Source organism: Phoenix dactylifera, chromosome 1, assembly GCF_009389715.1.
Source record: "Phoenix dactylifera cultivar Barhee BC4 chromosome 1, palm_55x_up_171113_PBpolish2nd_filt_p, whole genome shotgun sequence".
NCBI classification, from domain to species: Eukaryota; Viridiplantae; Streptophyta; class Magnoliopsida; order Arecales; family Arecaceae; genus Phoenix; species Phoenix dactylifera.
The window spans coordinates 33,763,756-33,785,516 of record NC_052392.1 but is presented as its reverse complement, the minus strand read 5'-3'; the positions used below and the strand labels follow the sequence as shown (position 1 = coordinate 33,785,516).

Genomic DNA, 21,761 nt, shown 5'->3' with positions numbered 1-21,761 from the left:
TCAAGCTTGGAGATTTGGCAGCCATGTTTATTGTGAACGTAAGGAAGCCCAGGAAACGTGAGAAGCACACCAGAAGGGACGTCCGGTTGGCCATGCAATCACTCTGTCACTCCCTTGGCCCCATGGTTGGACATGAAAAATTTCCCACGGCTCCTCTCTCTCTCTCTCTCTCTCTCTCTCTCTCTCTCTCTCTCTGACCTCACCCAAAAGAGCTAATCGGAAGGTATTATTTGAGTTCTTTGATTCTGTATACATACCCAAGATCTACCCAGCGAATAACCGATATAGGATTAAACACACGCACGCACAGATCCTCACATACTCCTTCCATTCAAGCCCTGACATATTCGTCAGGCTAAGAGTTTAAATCTATTTAAATTTAATCATAAACACCACGATCTGTTCGTGGTCAGCACCAATGGATCCATGCTGTAGTATCCCTTAATCCACATAGGTTATGAGATGGGTCCGCTCTGATACCATTTGTAACAACCCAGCACCTTACCCATAATGGCTTGCCGAAAAATATTATTTGAGGTCCTTGATTCTGCATAAGTATCCAAGATCTACCTAGCGAATAACTGATATGGAACTAAACACACATCCGTACGGGTCCTCACATCTCTCTGTATAAAACAAGTATAATAGCATGATCTTGTCAAATGGGATCCCTGCCTTTTTGGGTTTAGGACAAGAAAAGGCAAGCAATTATCTCGAAAAAAAAAAGAAAAAAAAAGAAGAAGAAGAGGCAAGCAGGCAGAACCCTCTTTAACCCTATCCGCAAGTAGTGTTCCCAAAGCTTTGGGATGTTTCTCCAAAGTTGAGGGGACTGGGGCCCTCCTCCCATTCCCCCATGCAAACAACCCGATATGCACCGTCCAACCTCTTTGCTCCAAATGCCATTAGTTACTATCTCGGAATGCACATATAGCCAGTGGTGTCTTCTTTTTGAGCAAAAGCAGTGGCCTCTTCTCATCAGTATCTCGTACTCAGGTCCTGTGTGGGAAAATTGGCAGCTTGTAGTCCCTGGTGCACTGCCATGGCCCCTATACTCTTCGTTCCCTCAGCGGGGATGATATATAGTTGATGAATATGTATCATGATTGGATTAGGTAAAAATCCAAGATTAGCATTGTCTTTAAAAAAATGTTGGTCATGCCACACAATTTCCATGCAATTTTCATACAGCAGTCCTACAAACAAAAAAAAAATCTCGCAGCATTTTCATAAGATGAGGCCATTATATGAAGCTTAGCTTAGAAGTGGCTTAATTCGAACAATTACACAAAGTCTCCAATGAGAAGACCAACTTGCCATGTAGGTGGTATCTATTGTCCTCTACATGAAATTATGCCGCGTCTAGCATACACAATACATACGTAAGGCATTGAATTTTACTAGCTAGTATTGCTGGATGCATACTGACATGGCATGTTTGCATCAAAGTTGGATCTAACAGTGCTCCGCACTCTATGCAACATAAGAACAAAGCATGACATCAGGTAAATAATCCAACAGTATGTTGATAAGATTAATTCCATATACGAATCATTTTGTGCGCATAATATGAACTTGGATGATCTCAGTATGTTGGGGCAAAGTTTGATCTGGTTTCGAGAACATACAAAAAAATTAAAGAAAAATAAAAATTCTACACAAGTTGATATAATGCAAGTATAGTTGATCATGTTCCTATATCATATATTTTAGTATAGTAGAACAATAGGTCAAACCTTTCTTCTTAAGAAAAGCCAGTTTAGCTCTTATATGCCCAATATGTAATACGCATCAATTCTACAAGTTGCTGCAGCACACACACAATTAAAAGAAAAAAAGAAAAAAAGAAAAACTTTATGGATGGATAAACATCATGAAGACTTGTTATCCTTTAGATCAAAATATTGTTATAATACCACAACATTGCACCCAAAATACCAGTCTAGTTGTGAGAACCGGCCTTTGATGGGCCGTATTGGAATGAAGTTGGCAGGCACAACCGACTTCAGCCCATGGCTGAAGGAAGAACCAGAACAGAGGATCGCGATCTGCTCCTTCCTCGAGGAGATAAGGCTGCGGAGTCGGGGCCGACTCCGCAGAGAGTGTGAATGGCCGCCGGTCATTTGGTCGAGCCCATCCGCCGCAAGAATCACGGTAGTACAACCCTCGAGTCTATCCCCCTCGAAAGCCCTTATATAAATTTTCCATCCCTCTGCAATTGATCCACCATCGAGCTCCCATTTTTACTTCCTTGCTTCCGGTGACTGACACACCACCACCTTTCAGCTCCTCCACCCTCGAAAATACCTCTTGATCTCTTGTTTTCCCATTGGTCTATTTTCTAGACTAAGCATCACCGCCCTCCTTCTGTCGGAAGTCGCTACCGATTGTCTCCGCTGAGATCCTTCGTCTCCGCCGCCCGTTGGCAAGCTCCCTTCCCCCTATTCTTTTGTTCCGAGCTAACTAAGCCTTTGTTCCTTTGTTCCGAGCCAAGCCAAGCTCGTTCATCTATTTTCCGTTAGTCATCGCAGCCGCCACCGATAGTGTTCAACTGGCCATCGACCCTGCCCACTAAGGCCTAGCCACCGCAGACCTTCTTCCCTCTTCTCTCTTCCTTCTCTTCTCCCTCTCTTCTTTTTCCTTCCATTATGTCTTCTTTTTCTTCTTCTAATCCTTTTATTTCCTTTCAATCATTTATTCATTTATTAACTATGGATTAGTTCACAAATCCTCTTTTGCTCTCTCTACTTGACTCATGGACCAGATACAGTGATGATCCAAGATAGCCTGTGCTATCGACAGACCAAACCTAGACCCCTGGATGAACCCAAGTTGAGATTCTCTCTCCTCTCTCTTTTTCTCTTTCTAGACAGGCTCAAGGATTCTAGTATAAGCCTTGCTTTTCTTATTGATTGGATTCCAGTTGACCCAGTTTAGAGATCTTGAATCGCTCCAGCACCCAAGCAGTGGACCGGCCCATTAGTACAGTTCCAGCTAGATCTTTTGAAAATTGGCCACTTTTAATCCTCACCTGACAAATTAAACTCTCCTTGCTCGGACCAACCTGGGCAGTCGGGCGCATTGTCACTTGACCGAGCTGATTTGGGGGCATGAGATCGTTCTCCAGTAGTGTTTAATTTTGACTTCGTTTGAATTCTAGAATAATGATGAAATTTATGATGTTATAATTATATTAAAATAGGTGCATCTGACTTGTCTAACTAAAGTAGAATTTTTGAAGCGAAAAGAGATAAGTAGCCTAATGCTTCAAAGTGTATTTTTCGAATTTTTGGTAAAATGATAATTATTTGATTAAATTTGATTGAGATATTTGTTTTAAACTTAATTAAACGGGTCAGACATATTAATGTTATGATAACAATTATTTTAATATATATTATGTGTTATGTTATAAAATATAAAAAATGTGACTAGACAAATTTTGTTATATATATATATATATATATATATATGCATTCTCAGTATGGCTATACTGTGGCCCCGCCAATGAAGATTTTTTGTTGGTTCTTCGACTTATAATCTGTGAGAACTAGTTTTGGCATCACACCACTAGTGACTAAAATAGTAGTATTTTGGACACCGTAACATTGGTGGTTAATAATAGTGGTATTTGGCATTTTGTGCATCCTGATCCATGCTATTGGGTTACATGGCTATAGTCTGATATCTGGTTTATGGTATTTCTTTATGAAAACAATAGTATACTTCAAAAAGAAATATATATTATTCGAGAAATAATTTATTTTTCAGTTAATATTTTGTGCTTTTAACTAATTATTTGGCATGCTTTTACCTCACTTTGGGGTATTATATTGTTTACTAGGCTAATGTAAGTCATTATTATGTTTTTCCTATTTTTCAGATCCGAATGCATGCTTGCTCAGAACTTTGAGAGTATGCTAGTTTTTTTTTAAAGATACTTTCAATCATTGAAGTTTTAGTCAGTCTAGTTAAAACATTTTATTTGATTAATACTAGTAGTTAGCCTATATTGACTTATATCATTTTGAAACTCTTATAAGAGTTATTTGGATAAGTACTTGATTAAATAATTTTTTAGAAATTATTATTATTTCGATATGATCTGTAGCCTTGCATACCTATATGATCTGTTATATAGGTATGCAGCGTCCGTTACTCTCGTTCGAGGCACAACACTATTTGCTCATCATTTCATCAATCAAGTACAGAAAGATGGTCCTCTGTCATCATTGGTCTTCATATGAGTGAGATAATTTAATCTCTGCTACAAAGCCTAAGGGGAGGGATTCTTTCAACCGTCAAACTATTCCTTTTTGCCTTCAGCAACCAACCGGGTAGGAACTGATCAAAGCCCAATGAGATGATTCCATCTTTCTTTTCCATTTCTTGTTGCCTTTAAACAAGAGCTTCACGTTAAGATGGTCCCTCCTCTATCACATCTAATTTTCATGCCGGGGTCTACCCACCCGTGTGGTTACTTCCTTTAGACAGGTGTCCTGCCAATACTCCATTGAAAGCGAATCTCAGGTACTTACCTCGAGGATCCCCCTACTAAAAGGAGAGGAGGCTCTCAAAGATGGTGAGCTTTTAATTCCCCCATGGAAAAGTTTAACGCACTCGTGAATAGGTGCTCACGACAAGGAATGGCTCCATCCATGTTGGTGACGCCATTGGCGTCGCAAAGCAAGCATTTGGCACCGGTCTGGATAAAATAATGTTTCTTTGTGCTGGTGAAGTGGTTCACTGATTAATTTGATGAATTCTCTCAGTGCTCGAATTTTTTTTTTTGGGCTTGATGAAAGATGTAATGTTAGCCAAGAATCCTATCAGTCTTAGTGGATGCGTCATGCGTATTTTAAATTGAAGATTTGTACTTTCTGGTCATGCAGAGTGAGAATTTGTGCTGCCTGGAATTCGCGCAGGGAATTTGTTGGGCGAGTTGGAGGAACTTTTGCTGGTTCATTAATTTTAGTATATATCCAACATAATGGTTTTCATGATTAGTTAATAATTTAATTTCGCATACCTAGCAGAACGAATAATATGAATAATTTATTGCAGGTTCTAACTAAATTACATGCTTGGTCCAGTTAGACAATTGGGTGGTAAGAAGCAACTTCCATGCTACAATTGACATATCAAAGATCAGCACGGTATGTTGTGCGTGCGTGCATGCATGTTTGTGTATGTGTGTATGTGCGCGCGCATGTGTGCATGAGAGAGAGAGAGTTAGAGAGCTTGCCATATTGAGCTTCTACTAGGAGAGAGGTTCTTTCACATGGATTGATGGAACCAATAACAAAAAAAATCAAGACATTTCTCATTTGTTCACCACTCACATCCAAAATCCTATATATATGTTTTGCTTGAGTATCAATTGAAAGAAAGAACATCAAATATAATACAATAATAAAAATATAAAATATTATAATTATTAGCATAAATTATTTATAATATAACAAATTTTCTAGCTAGGTAATAAAATTGGTTAAATAAGTATTAAAGGACATTTTGTATAATTATTATATTTTATTACCGATATTTTGATTAAAAAAATAGCTTTTCGATCGGGCTAAAAGTGCTTTTTCGAAAAGCTCCAACATGGAGCTCCTTCCAAAAGGTTGTTTTTAGCTTTCTGAAAAAGCTAAAACAACTTTTCGAAATTTTTATCAAACACCCCTATTTCAGTCAAAAGTACTTTTGGAGACCAGAAAGTGCTTTTTGGCCCTCTAAAAACTCTCTCAAAGGAGCCTTAATACTTATCATCGACCGCCTAATACCTAAGCCCTTAGCCAACTCTTTGTTTTGCCCATTAAAGGAACAAACATAAGCGAGCTTTACGAAACCAAATCTCAGCCCTTACCATTAGCACAAACCAACTCCTCATCTCACTTGATTCAGCCACAGATATCAAGCCCTGACAATTAGATTGGCAGATCCTTACATTGAGTGTGGTTCTTAATCCGACCAACAGCCAATAGATTCAGTTCCATGGTCCACTGGATACAGGCTACAGTCGTTCTCACCAACATAAAAAATCAATTTAGCAGACTCGGTGAAGAGCAAAGAAATGATGATTAATGATATTTAAATGTTTGTTATAACATGGAATTGAAGTTAAAAGATACTATCAAAGAGGGCATATAACAGTAAGTTAATACTTACCACCTTTGAAAAGATAAAATTAATACAACAAATGCAAATTGATCAACCATACCAAAATCCAACTCCAGGAAGATGTTCTGAAGGGGTATATTTCACCACAACAGAATAATGGCATAACCTCAAATTCTTCATGGAAATATAATTCTGGAGGTTAACCTGGAAAAACGCAAAATAACAAATGGAAAAACTGTTTAGCAAAAGATGGGGGCAGTAAAGAAGAGAGCCTCGGCCAAACAGACAGACCGCATACATGCATACTAGCTACACCTGAACAGTTCCATGAAATTAGCTTTGATCTTCACCTATAATGTCATAAGTAACAAGTTCATTGTACCTACCACCAAGCATCTGCTCAAGATGGTATAATGTCTGGTTCTTTTGGGTGAGAGGTCGGGGTTCAATTCATTAAGGTGCTGCGCCTTGCTCCGAGGTTAACTCTGTGCCTGGTACTGCAAGCGGCTGAGATGGTATGTCTAACAGCCTGGGATTCACAAGTCTGTTATACCTTATGTAATTCTTCTTGCTATGCAAGAGAGCCTCAATCACTGATAACTTTTGCATGAATCATGACATGGACTGCAGTCTGCAGCCTAATGGCAACTCTGGACATGGACTGGATGATGAAAACCCCAATCTCATCTGATCATTTTTCATGGCAGAAATAACTTCATGATCTTGTGTTTATGATCTTTTAGCACAATGACAGTGTTCATGAAGCTTTCCTATGACTCAAGAATTGCCGAACTGAGTCGTACTGCCCGGTTCGGGCCAAACCGAGCCGACCCGGTCTCTGACCGGGTCGGGGCCGGGCTAGTACTAGACAGAATCGAACGAAACTGGACGGTTCCATCCGGTTCAAACCAATACCGAACTGGACCGGACGTCGACCGGTACGGCATCCGGTACCGGTTTGGCAATCCTTGCTATGACCAAACAAATTTGAGATCTCTACTAGAGATCACGGTGCTTCAAAAATTTATAACCTTCACCATAAGAAGCGAGCTCTACAATGGTCATTGTACTGCAAACCTTCAGTCTGGACAAGTTAACCAATGCCCCCAAGAGCAAATAATGTGGCAAATTCATTTGGCTACCATAGGTAAAGCTGCTACTGCTGGTTCAAGAACAAAAATGTCTCCGTTTCAGTCCCACGCTCCATCTGGTGGAAATGTCACGAGCAGGGGTATTTTGTAATCAAAATCTTTATTTAGACCACTACTCTTTCATTCTGAGATCTAAAATAGATTTCTTGGATTCATTTCTATTGCTGGTGGACAAAATGTACCACTCAGGAAATTGCATATCTTAGCTGGTAATATTATTTTCTCACTGTTGTTTGCTTTCTGCCAGCATCCAGTTGCAAACTAGCTGCTACATTCAAGAAACCATTAAAACAAGGTCAGAAGTACAGTGCTAGTCGTTTGAGAATCACATAATTATTTGTAAATTTATTTTCAACTACTCATTGAAAACATAATGCCCTCTTTATAGAGGATGGTGCCCCTTTTTTTTCAATCCTACTAGAATTTCACCAAAGAAAGATAAGGGAGAGGAGGTGACAACTTTCTTTCTTGATTGCCCCCTCCCTCTAGAATCTACTTTGGACTTTGAGTCCCAAAAAGGCAGGAGAGAGACACCGGCCACTTCCGAATGGCCACCCCCTTTCTCTAGAAAAATACCTCTAGTGGTATTTCTTTAGGCATGGATGCTAGCCTAGGTTGGCCAGCTCCCACTTGGGTTCTACCCAAGTGGTAGTGGTCAACATGAATCAAGTCTTGCTTGACCTAATTCTACCTAATTCTTGTATTCAGGCTAATTTCTTGGCCTGGTCTCTTCTCCAATCAAATCTAAATATTTCTTAATCCAATTAGTAAGAGAATCCTCAACTGAAATTCTATTCTAGTTGATCTAAAGATAGATGGTACATACTAGATGCATTACTAGAATATGTCAACTTAGACCTTGCTCACCAAATATGCATCCCTTTAGATCATACATTAATTATATGGTTCAGCATGCATGCCGATAATTATCTATTTATTTATATATTACATGAATTTCATATCTTCATGCCAATAGTTATTAAATCAACCAGTTGATACTGCACAACCGAGCCCAAATATCCAAATGTAATTTCATGTAACCCGAGTTGGACAACCCGATCCAACCTAACCCAAATTCAGTTCAAGTTCAGGTTGGATTAGGGTTGTTACACAAAAGTTTGATTGGCTTAAGATTAAGTATCGGCCTGACCCCATCCATTTGAGTTGCGGTGCTAATCTCCATGCATTGGTAGTGCATGAATGATAAGTGTGGTTGATTTCTGAGGATCTCTTTTCAAATAGATCATGTCAAAATCTCCTTCTGACCATAGAAAAAATGTTGCCAGGTTGCAGATATCATGGGACCGCAAATTGTAATCTAAAACTATAGTGTGTTGCATGCACTAATTATTATTATCCTTCAAATTTTAAAACCCAAATACAATAACATGTAAGCAACCAAACTTTAAAAGAAAAAAAAAATCACAGATTTCCATCGCAATTCTCATAATTCTCAAAAAAGCAAATAAAAAAAAAAAAAACTAAAACCTGTACATGGTTGACAACAGAATTGCAGCCACATACAACTTCCATAACATGCTACAATAACGATCAAGCCAAATGAAGAACCAAAAATTTCCCTAAAAATTTCGAGGATACATGCCAGTCGAGTGATTTTGATTTCTAAAACTCATCCACAAGTTTAATTTCAAGAGAATATCATTCAGATAATCTTGAGTTGGTTATTGTAGAAGATCATTAGTTTTTTTCGGAACAATCATGCAGGGCTTTAATGATGAATTGTCATATGGCACTAAAAGTTTGCAGCACAACTCACAACATAAGCAGTACACGTAGGCATACAGTTACAAGATGCACACATCTACAATCATCACTAATACATGCAGCTGCCTCAGCAAACAGTTAGCGATGACCAATCAGACAACAACTTCCAGCCCAGAAATCATAGCACAGGCATAAAGGCTTATACCACAGGCTTGGTCAGGGGGTCTATGAGCACATCACAAGTTTGGAGCCTGATCTCTTCATCTGCGAAAATATGGTCTACATTTATTTGTCTTTATTATCCCATGTCTAACCAACTGAATTCAGGATGAGAAGGTTACACAAATAAATGAGATAAACTTGCTACAGCAGAGAAAGGATTGTGTCCATTTACCTCCATCAGATCCTGTCTTAAAAATAGGACTGCAAGTGAATCGGGTTGGATCAGGCACTGGCACACCACAAATCCAATCTATATTTAAATTGGATCAAAAAATTAAGCCCAACCCCATCCCATTTTTATGCGCGTCGGGTCACTCTAGGTCAGATATAAAACTATTTTATTGATCCATCAGGGTTTTTTTTGGATCAAATTGGCTCAAAATAATTCAAAAAAAAAACCATAATAAACATATAAATTCATTGTCTAAATTCATAAATACTTGTTTAAGATAATTAAAAGGAAAACAAAGCCAGAGCTGCATGAGAAACAATCACAACAGACCACAACATGCCATGTTTCTGAAGGCCCCCTACCAATCTTTCATAGTATGGTACGCCATACCGGCCCGAACCAGGCGATACAGAGCATACCCGTACCGTACCGGTTCGAAACCGGTATCCGGTACGGGTAGCGTACCGACACTCGGTATACTAAAAAAAATCCATACCAATACTATGCTAGTGTAGCACCGATACGGAGTTCGGTACCGAGACGGCGAACCTTGTTTCATATACTTTAGTACTAGATGCCCAGAGCCACTCTTTTCTCGCTACCTTGACCCTGTGCAAGATTCAATAGACAATTCTTCTTGTTCCAACTGAAGACATGCAATTCTTTCCAACCAAATGCCCCATACAACTCCGGCAACTACCATTGCCCAACCTAATGCCATTTGATCTGTTTGGATCTCCAGTTTGTCCATGAATCAACTACATATGGGAATCTTCTTACTTCTGATCTATGGCCAGAGTGATTTCCAGTTGATCTGATGTAGGTAGAAACACTTAAAAGAAAAGATGTTTGACAGTCTCCTCATGCCTCCAACAAAAAGAACACCCTTGTGGTGGAAGCTGATTGTCATTTGGTCCATAAACATTAACTAATCACTTAATTTTAGAAAACCTATCCTGAATTCAATCAATAGAAGGTCATTAGAAACCTTCATTTGAATAACCTCCGCTTCTTTACAAGTTAAAAAGACTCCAGTTGAACCCAGTGCATCCACCGTCATCCACCATTGAAATATCTGACAACCCTTTCACCACAGAATCGCAAGAACTCCTCAACTTTGCTTTCATGCAAGAATACCATGTATATCGCACTTGCTAACCCTAATGCGGTCCTTGACTACCTTTCTCTTAACTGGCCTACCAAGGCTTCACCATCACCAGAAACTGAAAAATCTCTCCCACTTATGCAATAGAGGATTAAATGGATAACCAAGAAAGTGCGCGATAGCAAGGAGAGCCTTGACTTAGAAGAGCAACCACCTACAAAAGAATACTTCCTAGACTCTTGCACTGTTACATGGATCCATGAACCCCTCAGTCTCACCAAAAGAAGACATCAACCTGATCACGACGACTGAAGTTGTACACCAGATGCAACTCTAGTCCTACCCCTTCTAAACCAACAGCAATCATCATATAAATCCCCAGAAACTTGAAGTGAACAACTACCACAAACAAACTATCACAGATTAAACTAGACACTGGAAAGAAACCAACACACCCTAGACTGCTACCAACACTCCTTGCAAGATCCCAGACAGAGGTCTCCTTGATACCTGGTGAGAATAGCTTTGATCTTACAAGCCTTACCTGCCAAATAGTCCTTTTCCATTCCCTTCAAATTTCTCCAGCATATTTTCAACAGTCCCCCAATATGAGAAGGCCATATTTTTTTTTGCCAAGGCACTCAATTCATTCTTTCTTAAGTATGCCAGCTCATCATTCGATGTATGTATCTCTTGCATGTGATCTCTTTAGTGGCATGCATAAAAGCATCCTTAGAACCAGTCTTGCAAGCTTTTGCCATGCCACATTTGCTTTCCCTTTGGTTTATCACTTTCTCTGACAGAGGTCACCTTGGCTTTTCCTCCAAGCGAACTCTTTGAGCTAGAAACGACCAGAATAGGAAAGACTGCAATAAGGTTAGCCCAAGGGATCAGCTTCATTTAAGTCCACTGGAGAAGGCCCTGCCTCCACCAATGGGACCCAGGCAGAAACACAGTTGTTACAATCAGCCGGCTCCCCTAGACTCCTTTTATCATAGATGGTATCAATTCCTATGTCCCATAAAGATTGATTAAATAACCAAGATAAGCACTGTTGATCCACAACTACATAAGTGAAGGTAAGCGAGACTCTCACCATATCAATAAAATTGGGCTATTTAAAATTCATAATGACCTGACTGAAATTTTCTTGTATCTAGTTAATCACAATAGATAATTCATCTACAAAAACACTAACCTAATTATTTGAGCTAATACATACATAAAATTGAAACTTTAGATCAAGCAAGGAATCAAGTAGACAATGTAGAACATAAGATATTGGCATTCGACATTTGCTAAGCTTTCTTTTAAAGTATTCCTATCATCCCAGTTTTTCAGATAATTTGCAACCCCATTTTCCCCCTACGATCACTATATGATTATTCAAGCAGTGGGTTGGTAGCAGGTATCCCCGGACCTATCCATGATATCAAAAAATATATACAGTTTCTAGTGGATAATCTACGATGCCTTTTTGCATATTTAACTATTCGCATTACAGAATACCAGATGCCACTTTGTTCTTATAGATGCTATCCAGATAATAACTGCAATACAAACCCTCGCATGGATTTTGGTGAAATTTCATGTAGAATTGCTATTAAAAAGGGGGGAAAAGCACCAGATATCACTTGGAATTAGAATTTCTTTCACGTAAACTGCCTTTAGTTTCCCCTTTTTAATGGATTTTAAACAAGCTAACACTGTCAAAAGTTGACTAGGTATTTGGAGAGTTTACATTTATTAGGAATTTATGTTAGGACACCATATGCAGCTGCGATATGAAGAGGATGTTGTCCATAGCATTAAAGCAGGGTGGATAAAATTAAAAAATGCAACTGAGATATTATGCAATTATAGAATACCTATAAAGTTGAAGTAAAAATTTTATAGAACGAACAATCATGCTTTATACAGTATGTTGGGCAGCTAGAAAACAACATGCGCACAAGATGAGTGTGACCAAAATAAGAATGTTGAGATAAATATATGGTAATACAAAAAAGATAGAATAAAAAACAAGATAAAGGTAACATTAATTGAGGATAATTTGCAAGAAGGACAACGTAGATGGTCTAGAAGTGTACAACATAGGATGAGAGATAACAGTAGTATGACAGAGTGATTTGAAATATATAGAAGAAAAGAGGGATAGAGGTAAACCAAAAATCACATAGGATGAGTAATAAGGAATTAAGGACTTTATACCTCTATATCTTTTAGAAAGTGTAGCCCTAAACAGAGGGGAATAGAGAAAAAGGATTTATGTAGCCAACCCAACTAGTATGGGATTAAGATTTAGTTGAGTTGAGTTGAGGTTGAGATTATGACCCAAAATGATGAGCTTCTGATAAAACATCTTGATATGATCTCGGAGGTGGAAAGTTTTCAAAAGTTTGAAAGCAAAACCGAGAAATGATGTAATTAAACATAATCAGCTTTTAGGTATTACGCAGGCAGATGCCTACCACATGGACCATGTAGTAAACCATGAACGTAAATAACATATTTTTAATTGAGCTAAAAGTTGTAAGTTATATGGATTTACAACATTTCCAGTTTAAGTAAAAGTCTATTCAAAGGAGACCAACTCAAATTTGAGGAATTCCAAACTCTTTTATAAGCCAATGACTAATGCAGACAAAAAAAGACAAGAATCAAGACTTTCAAAATAAAGAAAGAAAAAATTCATCAAGGCGCTGACATTAAGCAGATTAGGCCCCCAGGCAATCCAGTTAAGCTTGGTTAGCCCAAACAGGCCACTTGAGGCAGGCACCTGAGTGCACTTTCAGGCCTAAGGCTTGTGAATAAGGCAGCCCAAGCACACACACCTAAGGTGGCACTAGAGGTGCATGCTTGGACACTATATGCATTGAATCAGGTTTAAATTTGAAAAGTCTGAGTCCCTGGATGCTTGGCCTTGCGGAGATACTGCAGGGCACAAAAATAGAACTGAACATGAAGCATTTAACAGACACTTCCAACACATTTATGTTTCTAGTTAAGACTGGAAAAAAAAATCATAAAACGCCATTACATTAAGCTCATATTATATAACTGAGAACTTCAGAACAATACAAAAATCCAGTACACAATATCGGCCCACTTATTACAGAAATGAAAGAAAATTCTGCATTCCATGCAGGACAAGCACATCATCCTACCATAGACACTCAGCAAAATCTAACATCCATTATAGAGCAACAGAAGCTCCAATTGGTTCCTTACTACACCCAACTGATGCTCTAAATATTATTACAGAACTACAAGACCATATCAATTTCTAACAGAATGACAACCCGACTATGCTCAGAAAGAACTAATCTTGGACCTAACAACATCACTTCCTTCAGATCTATTAACACATAATGGAGAAGATGGAAAGGGAAAGAAGCATAATTTACGACGGCAACAACAAGAAGAAGAACAGCTAGCTACAGATGATGGAAAACCTGATCATTTTCGAATAAACCGGCGACTGGTAGATACGGAAGCCTTCCGATTAACGTCGGATCCCGAGTCGGACTCGTCGTGGACCCATCCCACCGTCTTCTGGGCCTCCAGAACGAACTGCGAGATCCCTGGAACACCAAAAAGCAGCCATTTTGTTGAGATTCCAGGAAAGAAGAGAAGGCAGAGTGATCGAGATTGGAGGAGAAGGGGACCTTCTTTGACGGTCTGGCGCTTCTCGCGGATCTCGTGGATGGTGGCGGAGAGCTTCCAGTAGAGGGGGCGGCCGACGTAGAACGCGAGGAGGAGGATGGCCGCGACGGCGGCGACGCGGAGAGCAACCCTCGTGGCGGAGGAGACCATGGCGGAGGCCGAGAGCTCTCAGTTGGCTTCGGTTTCTTTGCTTCTTCGGCCCCGGATGTGAGGATTTAGGAGACGGAAGAGGGGAAGACGGAAGAAATCTGTCGGTGTTTGTTACACGTGTTAATAGACTGTATTTGGGCGAGCGGTTTATTTGTTTATTTATTTGTTTATTTATTTATTTATTTATTTAACGGATGAATTATACTGTTGAGTATATTAAAAAAAATCAAAAAAAAAATGATAGAAAGAGGAAGGGCACACCTCCCGAAGGACCCCACCTAAGTGCTGAGCAATAAAGGAGGCGATCCAGTCAGCAACTTTGTTCACCTCCCAATAGACATCAGCGGCCCAAAATGCGCCACAATCCATTGTCAACCTGGGGATATCCTGCAATAACGGATGCCCACCGCCGGTCCTGTACTGGCCTCGGATCCACTCGATAACTATACCCGATTCTTCTTTAAGGTGGATACTATCCGCTCTTAAAACGAGCCTCACATAAGGCCTTCCTAGGCAGCTCCCAACTGCGACAAGTCTGGAGTCATAACCCATGATCACACTGCCGTCGAAGTTCACCTCAAAAAAGCTCAGAGATGGGGGCTTTCAGGATATAAGAACCACTAAAGTTATTGTAACAGCTAAGCGGGAGTCTCAAATGTCCCTTGCCATCCTATGTACAGCACAAAAATGAGGCTAGGTGATTTCAGCAGCATGTAGTAGAGCCCTGTCAGCCACGGTCTTCGGATGATGCCTTCTATTTTCGAAGACTCGGGCGTTTCTGTCCAACCAAATGTGGTAGGTTACGTAAGCATAACCGACACCCCACGCAATAGTAGCAAGGCTCCTCGTAAACCCTTTCAGGCAGCCAAGGAAGGATTCAATCGAGGACGTGTACTGCAAAAAGCTCGAGACAGCCCGATCCCACTCCAAACCTGAGTCGCCCTCGAATATCCAAGTAGAACGTGGGCAATAGACTCCTCGACTTCTGGACATCCATCACATGCAGGATTGAGCCTCAACCCCGATCTGGCCAACACACCTCTGGTTGGTAGACAACCCCATGCTACCTTCCAAATAAATAGAGCAACACGGGGTTGAATACGAAGCCTTTAGATCCAACCTCCATCCATCTGTCGAACCACCACAAGTCACATAGGTCACTAGCTCTCACCTTCGACCTGATGGTCGATCTCCAAAACCTCCTATCCGTAGCCCCCCAAGTGGGAATCAGTAGAGCTAAGACTCTCTCAGCCAACTAAACCCCGAAGATTCGCCGAATAGCAACCTCATTCCACTTTCTCTCCCCTGAGATGAACAGTTTACAGACCTTGAGGCCAACCATGCTCTCCAGGTCGACCATGGTAGGCCACAGACAAAGTGGCTGCTTCTTCATCCACCTGTCAACCATCATATAGCCATGTCCAACAAACTATCTAATGTTAGGTAGCACCAACAGGGCACGAGCATACATCTCCCTCCAGATGAATGAGGTGTGCCGCCCAACATGAAAGTTTGACACATAGTCTGTATACCATACCTGGCCCTCATAAAGATACTCCAGATACTCTCTGGCTCGAGAAGGTAAAAATAAACTTTGTCCCCAAAATTTTAGTTAGTTTAAATATTTTAAAATATTTTTTGCCGTATACATCTTTTTGAAGAATTTCAGCTCTTCAAAATATAACATTGATTTTCGAAAAAATACTTTATTTCCAAGACATCAAGTATCTTTAGAACCATCGCATTTCCTCCATCACCCAGAATAGACTCTGAGTCCAACGCTTTAGAATATATCTAAACACATCGCATCTACTCTTTCTTCATCTGATGGTGTCTCTTATAGCACACTGCTTTCAAGACCAAGACACTGCTTTTCTAAAGTACACTTTTCCAAGTTTTCATTTTCTTCTTCCTTTTCTGTGCAACTAAAAGAAGTCATTCGAATCAAACCTTCTAGCAATCGTACTTATTAGAAAATGAACGAGTTGAGCCGAGCTGTTATACTTTGATAAAAAGATTGTCGTAGATCTACTCGTAGGAGGGTGAATCATGTTCGTAGGACAATGTACATCACACGCCTCAATTCAAACAAGATCTTTTCAATCTTTTAAATTTATTTTAATAAATTATTCTTTTATAACATTATTCTAAAATAATAAAAATAACAACATAACAATATTTAAATCATTTTCCTCCAACATTGTTGGCTCCTAGCTAGCGGCAATTATCAACATGTGAAACATCTTATAAAGATGTATGACAACTTAAGCATTAAACCTTCATAGGGACTTCCAAGTCCTTTTTATTTTTTTGGCCCTCCTCATGGTGCTTTTGGAACAAAAGATCTTGCATTCATACTAGCTTTTAGCTTTCAAATCTAGTCCATTTTTCTTGGAGAATTAGTTTTAAACAACAAACTCTATAGATTTAGTGTTAGCATTCTTATTGTTATGTACAAAATTGACTTGAGGTCAGGAAGTCTTCTACAAAATCTCATAAATAAGATGCATCATCTTGGTGGCATCGGCATAGGTATGAGTTATGAAGTTGGCAAAGAACATACATGGAAAATTAGTTTTTTCTCTTTAAAACTTCCATCACCTGCACTTTTAGAAGCAATAATAATTTAACTAAGCTACTTATGCTCAATCAAGCTTGAACAACTTACAAACAAATCAAGTTTAATCTCAAATTTTATGCTCAAAATTATTTTCAAACCAAGCTTGAAGAAATTAAAATCCCTAACATCAAACAAAGGGTTAGCTTGAATTTGAACTAGATCAAGCATCTTAAAATAGGCATATGTTGGTTTATTGGAAATTATACTTAATCAAGTTCGAGACAAGATAACCTCAATCCTTAGAACACTTTGTGAGAACTCGTGTGGGCGTGTATTTAGTCCCACATCGGTTATTCGCTGGGTAGATCTTGGGTACTTATACAGGATTAAGGAACCCGAATAATACCTTCCGGTTAGCCATTTTGGGTGAGGTCATGGGTTTTTACAAATGGTATCAGAGCGGACCCGGGCCATAACATATGTGAACTAGAAGACACTGCAGCACAGATCTATTGGAACTGACCACGGGCCGATCATGGTATTTATGAATAGATTTGAATGGATTTGAACCCTTAGCCTGATGAGGACGTTAGGGCTTGAACGGGGGAACTATGTGAGGACTCGTGTGGGTGTGTGTTTAGTCCTACATCGATTATTCGCTGGGTAGATCTTGGGTACTTATACAGGATCAAAGAATTCAAATAATACCTTCCGGCTAGCCATTTTGGATGAAATCCTGGGTTGTTACACCATACTACTTTGTCACCAATTTTCTATACTATCTGCATGTGACACAATAGCTGTTTTCTAGCACTTATGAAATTTAATATGTTAAAAGCACTTTTAGCTGCCTTCTACAGCCACAGCTTACCTTAAATGTAAGAACTATCAATCATACGAGCAGCTTATTCTTGAAGGACGCTTGAGAATCTCTAAGTTATGTGGATATAAGCAACTTCTGCATTGGACCCTTTCAACTGCAAGGACCACATACATAAGACAAGCCAACCTCAATCCTTCAAACACTTCGTACTCCTTAGGCAGCAATTTTCGGTATTACTAGCATGCTGCAGTAGCTGTTTTCGAGCACTTATGGACTTTGCTACGTTCAGAGTACTTTTTAGCTGCCTTCTGCAACGACAGCTTATGTTATAGTAGGAGCTATCGATTGTACGAGCAGCTTATTATTCTCTAAGTAGATATAATCAACTCTCGCATGGGGACCCTTTCAACTTCAAGGGCCACAGACATCATACAAGCCAACCTCAATCCTTAGAACACTTGGTCCTCCTTTGTCACCAATTTTCTGTACTATTAGCATGACACAGTAGCTGTTTTTGGAGCACTTGTGAAATTTGCTATGTTAAAAAGCACCTTGTGAAATTTATTATTACATAGTAGGAGCTATCAATCATACGAGCAGCTTATTCTTGAAGAATGCTCAAGAATCTGTAAGTGGACGTAATCAACTCCTGCATAGGACCTTGACGATTGGAATTATTGCTTTAGCTCGCTCGGTGAAGTAGCCTGCAGCAGTGATAATAAAATGGTGGTCATGATTAGAGGAAGAACCACATCCACCCTTGCAATCTCTCCATACTTGGAAAGTGTTTCTAAGCTGCACCCCATGTGTTCTTCAAACACTTAGCCTGTAAATGATGATACGCATTCACCACAATGGGGCTCTTGTTTGGCTGGCTTAGAAGTGAAGGAAAGGAAATGGAAATGCAAACAAAGTGATTCCAATGGATTTGGTCATGGCTTGAAAGTTCGTAACAATGCAATGCAGCAGTCAGATCCAAATAGTGGTAGAACCAAAGTTAACCAAACACATGAGACCCACCTCATAAAAAAGAGGAACTACAAGCAAACAAAAATCCAAGCTGCCTCAGTCCCATCCATTTCCCATTACCTTTTCCACGTGCATGTCACGTGTGAAAGAAGATTAAAGGCGGAGCCAGGCGACCGTTGGTAGCCCCGGGCCCACCCCCTCATATGAAATTAGGTATATCGCCATGTCATGCATTGAATAATATCTCACCTAGAAAATGACACGACACGACAAAGGAAGCGAGCCGGCGGCGTCACCGGAACCTGCCGACTCCAACCGAGAAAAGCTCCCTCTCTTCCCAACACCTGGATGACGTGTCGGTAGACCTGAGGGGCCGGTGATCACGTGGTCCTCGTCGCCCCAAAAAAACTCCGTCGAGCTGTCACCCGAGCCTGAGCCCCGCTAGGCTCGGACAGCCGTTTATTTCTCCCGAACCTAAACCCAAAGCATCACAGCAAAACAATAAACAAACAAATAAATTAAAGAGAAAATAATAACGCTCTCTGGTTCCTACTCGGGGGAATGAGTGCAGTGCTCATTTCGCCTTCTCTCGGAAGCCAAAATCATGACCAAGAAGCCAAGTCGAGGAAGAAGCAGAGCAAATAGAGGCTAGAAAAGGGCAAAAAAAAAATAGAAGAGAAAGCAGGAGCTTCTCGCCAAAGTCTTCTCCACCACCTTCCAACTTCTCCTTTCTTTGCTGTTCCGCCATTAAAGCACTCACGGCCTTCCCACGAGAAGGCAACCTGTAAAACCCCCTCTCTTTTTCTCTCTCCATCCCCAGTCCCCACCATTCTTTCACGGATAAAGCCCACAAAGAGATATATACTGCTTTTCCTTTAAATCCCAACTCCCATTGCCCTCTTCCACCATATATCGTAGTTTGAGGAAGGAGAAGAGTGATAAGCGGTGTCATGGGGGAAGGAGTCGTCGCAGTTGTACGCGGCGTTTTTAGTAGCCTGTTTCTGGTATTTTTGTTGTTGTTTTCTGGGTCGTCGCTTGTGAAGAAGGCATGGGCGATTCTGGATCCGGTGGACTTCTTGGCTCTGCAGGCGGTCGGGAAGTCGCTGGAGGACATGCCGGGGTCGGCGTTCTTCGCCGGGTGGGACTTCACCGGCGACCCCTGCGGCTTCCCGGGGGTCTTCTGCGCCGGGGACAGGGTCGTCGCGCTGGCCCTCGGCGACCCCCGCGCCGGGTCCCCGGGCCTCTCCGGCCGCCTCGACCCCGCTCTCGGGCGCCTCTCTGCCCTCGCCGAGCTCTCCCTCGTACCCGGCCGCGTCGTCGGCTCCATCCCGGACTCGCTCTCCCTCTGCTCCGACCTCCGCTTCCTCGCCCTTAGCAAGAACTTCCTCTCCGGCCCCATCCCTGACTCCCTCGGCTCCCTCCGACGCCTCCGAACTCTCGACCTCAGCTACAACCAGCTCTCCGGCTCCATCCCTCCCTCCCTTCCCTCCATTCCAGCTATGGCCAACCTCGTTCTCTGCCACAACCGCCTCTCCGGCTCCATCCCGGCCTTCCCCGACTCCGCGCCGCTCCTCCGGATGGATCTCAAGCACAACGACCTCTCCGGCCCGGTCCCGGCACTGCCGTCGGCTCTCCGGTACCTCTCCCTCTCCTCGAACCGGCTCGCCGGCCGAGTCGACGGGGTGCTCCCCCGGCTGACCCGGCTCAGCTACCTGGACCTCAGCATGAACCAGCTGGAGGGCCCCATTCCGGGCTGCGTCTTCTCCTTCCCCCTGCAATCCCTCCAGCTGCAGCGCAACTTCTTCTCCGGCCCGGTGGCGCCGTCGGCGGCGCCGTCGGAGGTGGCGATCCCGGTGGTGGACTTGAGTTACAACCGGTTCTGGGGGCCGGTGCCGCCGCAGCTGGCGGCGGTGGGGAGGCTGTATCTGAACAATAATCGGTTCACCGGCGAGGTGCCGGGGAGGCTGGTGCAGGGGTTGATGGGGGGAATGCAGCTGCTGTACCTGCAGCACAATTATCTGACCGGGGTGGAGATCAGCCCGGCGGCGGCAATCCCGGTCGGTGCGTCGCTTTGCTTGCAGTATAATTGCATGGTGCCGCCGGTCGACGCCCCCTGCCCGCTCAAGGCCGGCACGCAGAAGACCCGGCCTACCGACCAGTGCCCGGAGTGGCAGGGATGATGGAAACGGGGGAAGAAAGAAAAAAAAAAGATGAACCAAAAGAGGAAGAAAACAACAGAGAATTTAATCTTATTATACTATTCTTTTATTTAATTTGGATGTATTTTTTGGGTGTGGAGGAAGGATGACGATGAGGAGAAATAAGGCATGATTGTGAAGATTTTGTGTGAAGTTGGTGTTAAGATGTTATTAAAGTTATATATAATGATGTGATTTTAATGATATGTGCATGGTATAATTGTAATGAGTAGAAATGCTGGATTTAGTTGGCGGGTGTTGGTATTATATATGTGATTCTCTGCCATGAGTTGAATTTGGAATTAGTTTGATGGAATTGTGGTGGGCTATGTAGGCTGATTTAATGTGAAAATTTGTAGTTTGAGTTCCAGTTCTTTAATTTGTTTGGCTTTTTTGTTTTTTGTTTTTTTGGGAAATTTCATCATCATGTTGTTTGTTTTCTTAAAACATTCCTCTTGAAGGTTGTTGCTGCTCTGCCCATGAGACTTAGGATGTTGAACTATGGCTTGCCAGACTGAGAATGACTTCTCTTAGGGTTTTAAAGGAGGATGGTAGAAGATGGTACAAGAGTGATGTATGCTTGTGTGACTTGGAGAGCTTGGATAAGGACGAGGTTCAAAGTCTTTCAGTGGCTCCCGTAGCTTCCTCGCTAAATTTTCTTCTCGTTTGGTTATTTTTTTCTACCTATTGCAACAATATACATAATTTTCCAGCAAATACAAAATACGGATACGGATATAAAACAGGCAACAAAATAAGTATCCATATTTATTCTAAACTAATATCGATACGAATTGGATATTAAACATATCCATATTTATCCTAGGATGTAGATACAAGTTGAATATTAATTATATTTTCTATCAAAATATAGATATAAGCTAGATTTTTAGCACAATGATG

General features: G+C 41.2%; 2 protein-coding genes across 4 annotated transcripts; one reads left to right on the top strand and one right to left on the bottom strand.

Annotated features, from left to right (window-relative positions):
• Positions 1 to 6,071: 6,071 nt before the first annotated feature.
• Positions 6,072 to 14,429, bottom strand: LOC103710947. 3 transcript variants are annotated; one of them, XM_026806183.2, is made up of 3 exons: positions 14,161 to 14,429; positions 13,948 to 14,076; positions 6,072 to 6,321 (listed from the first exon to the last, which is right to left on the bottom strand). In XM_026806183.2, exons 1-2 carry the CDS (start codon positions 14,306 to 14,308, stop codon positions 13,952 to 13,954), a joined length of 273 nt encoding a protein of 90 aa, XP_026661984.1. In that variant the 5' UTR covers positions 14,309 to 14,429; the 3' UTR covers positions 6,072 to 6,321; positions 13,948 to 13,951. The 3 variants fall into 3 exon arrangements, with proteins under 3 accessions (XP_026661984.1, XP_038988397.1, XP_008795101.1); XM_039132469.1 differs by lacking the exon at positions 6,072 to 6,321 and adding an exon at positions 9,239 to 9,257; XM_008796879.4 differs by lacking the exon at positions 6,072 to 6,321 and having other exon boundaries at positions 13,516 to 14,076.
• Positions 14,430 to 19,176: 4,747 nt separating this feature from the next.
• On the top strand, positions 19,177 to 21,105 carry LOC103710946 (LRR receptor-like serine/threonine-protein kinase ER2). Its single transcript, XM_039132468.1, has one exon. The coding sequence runs from the start codon at positions 19,611 to 19,613 to the stop codon at positions 20,838 to 20,840; it is 1,230 nt and encodes a 409-aa protein (XP_038988396.1). The 5' UTR covers positions 19,177 to 19,610; the 3' UTR covers positions 20,841 to 21,105.
• The last annotated feature ends 656 nt before the right edge of the window (positions 21,106 to 21,761 follow it).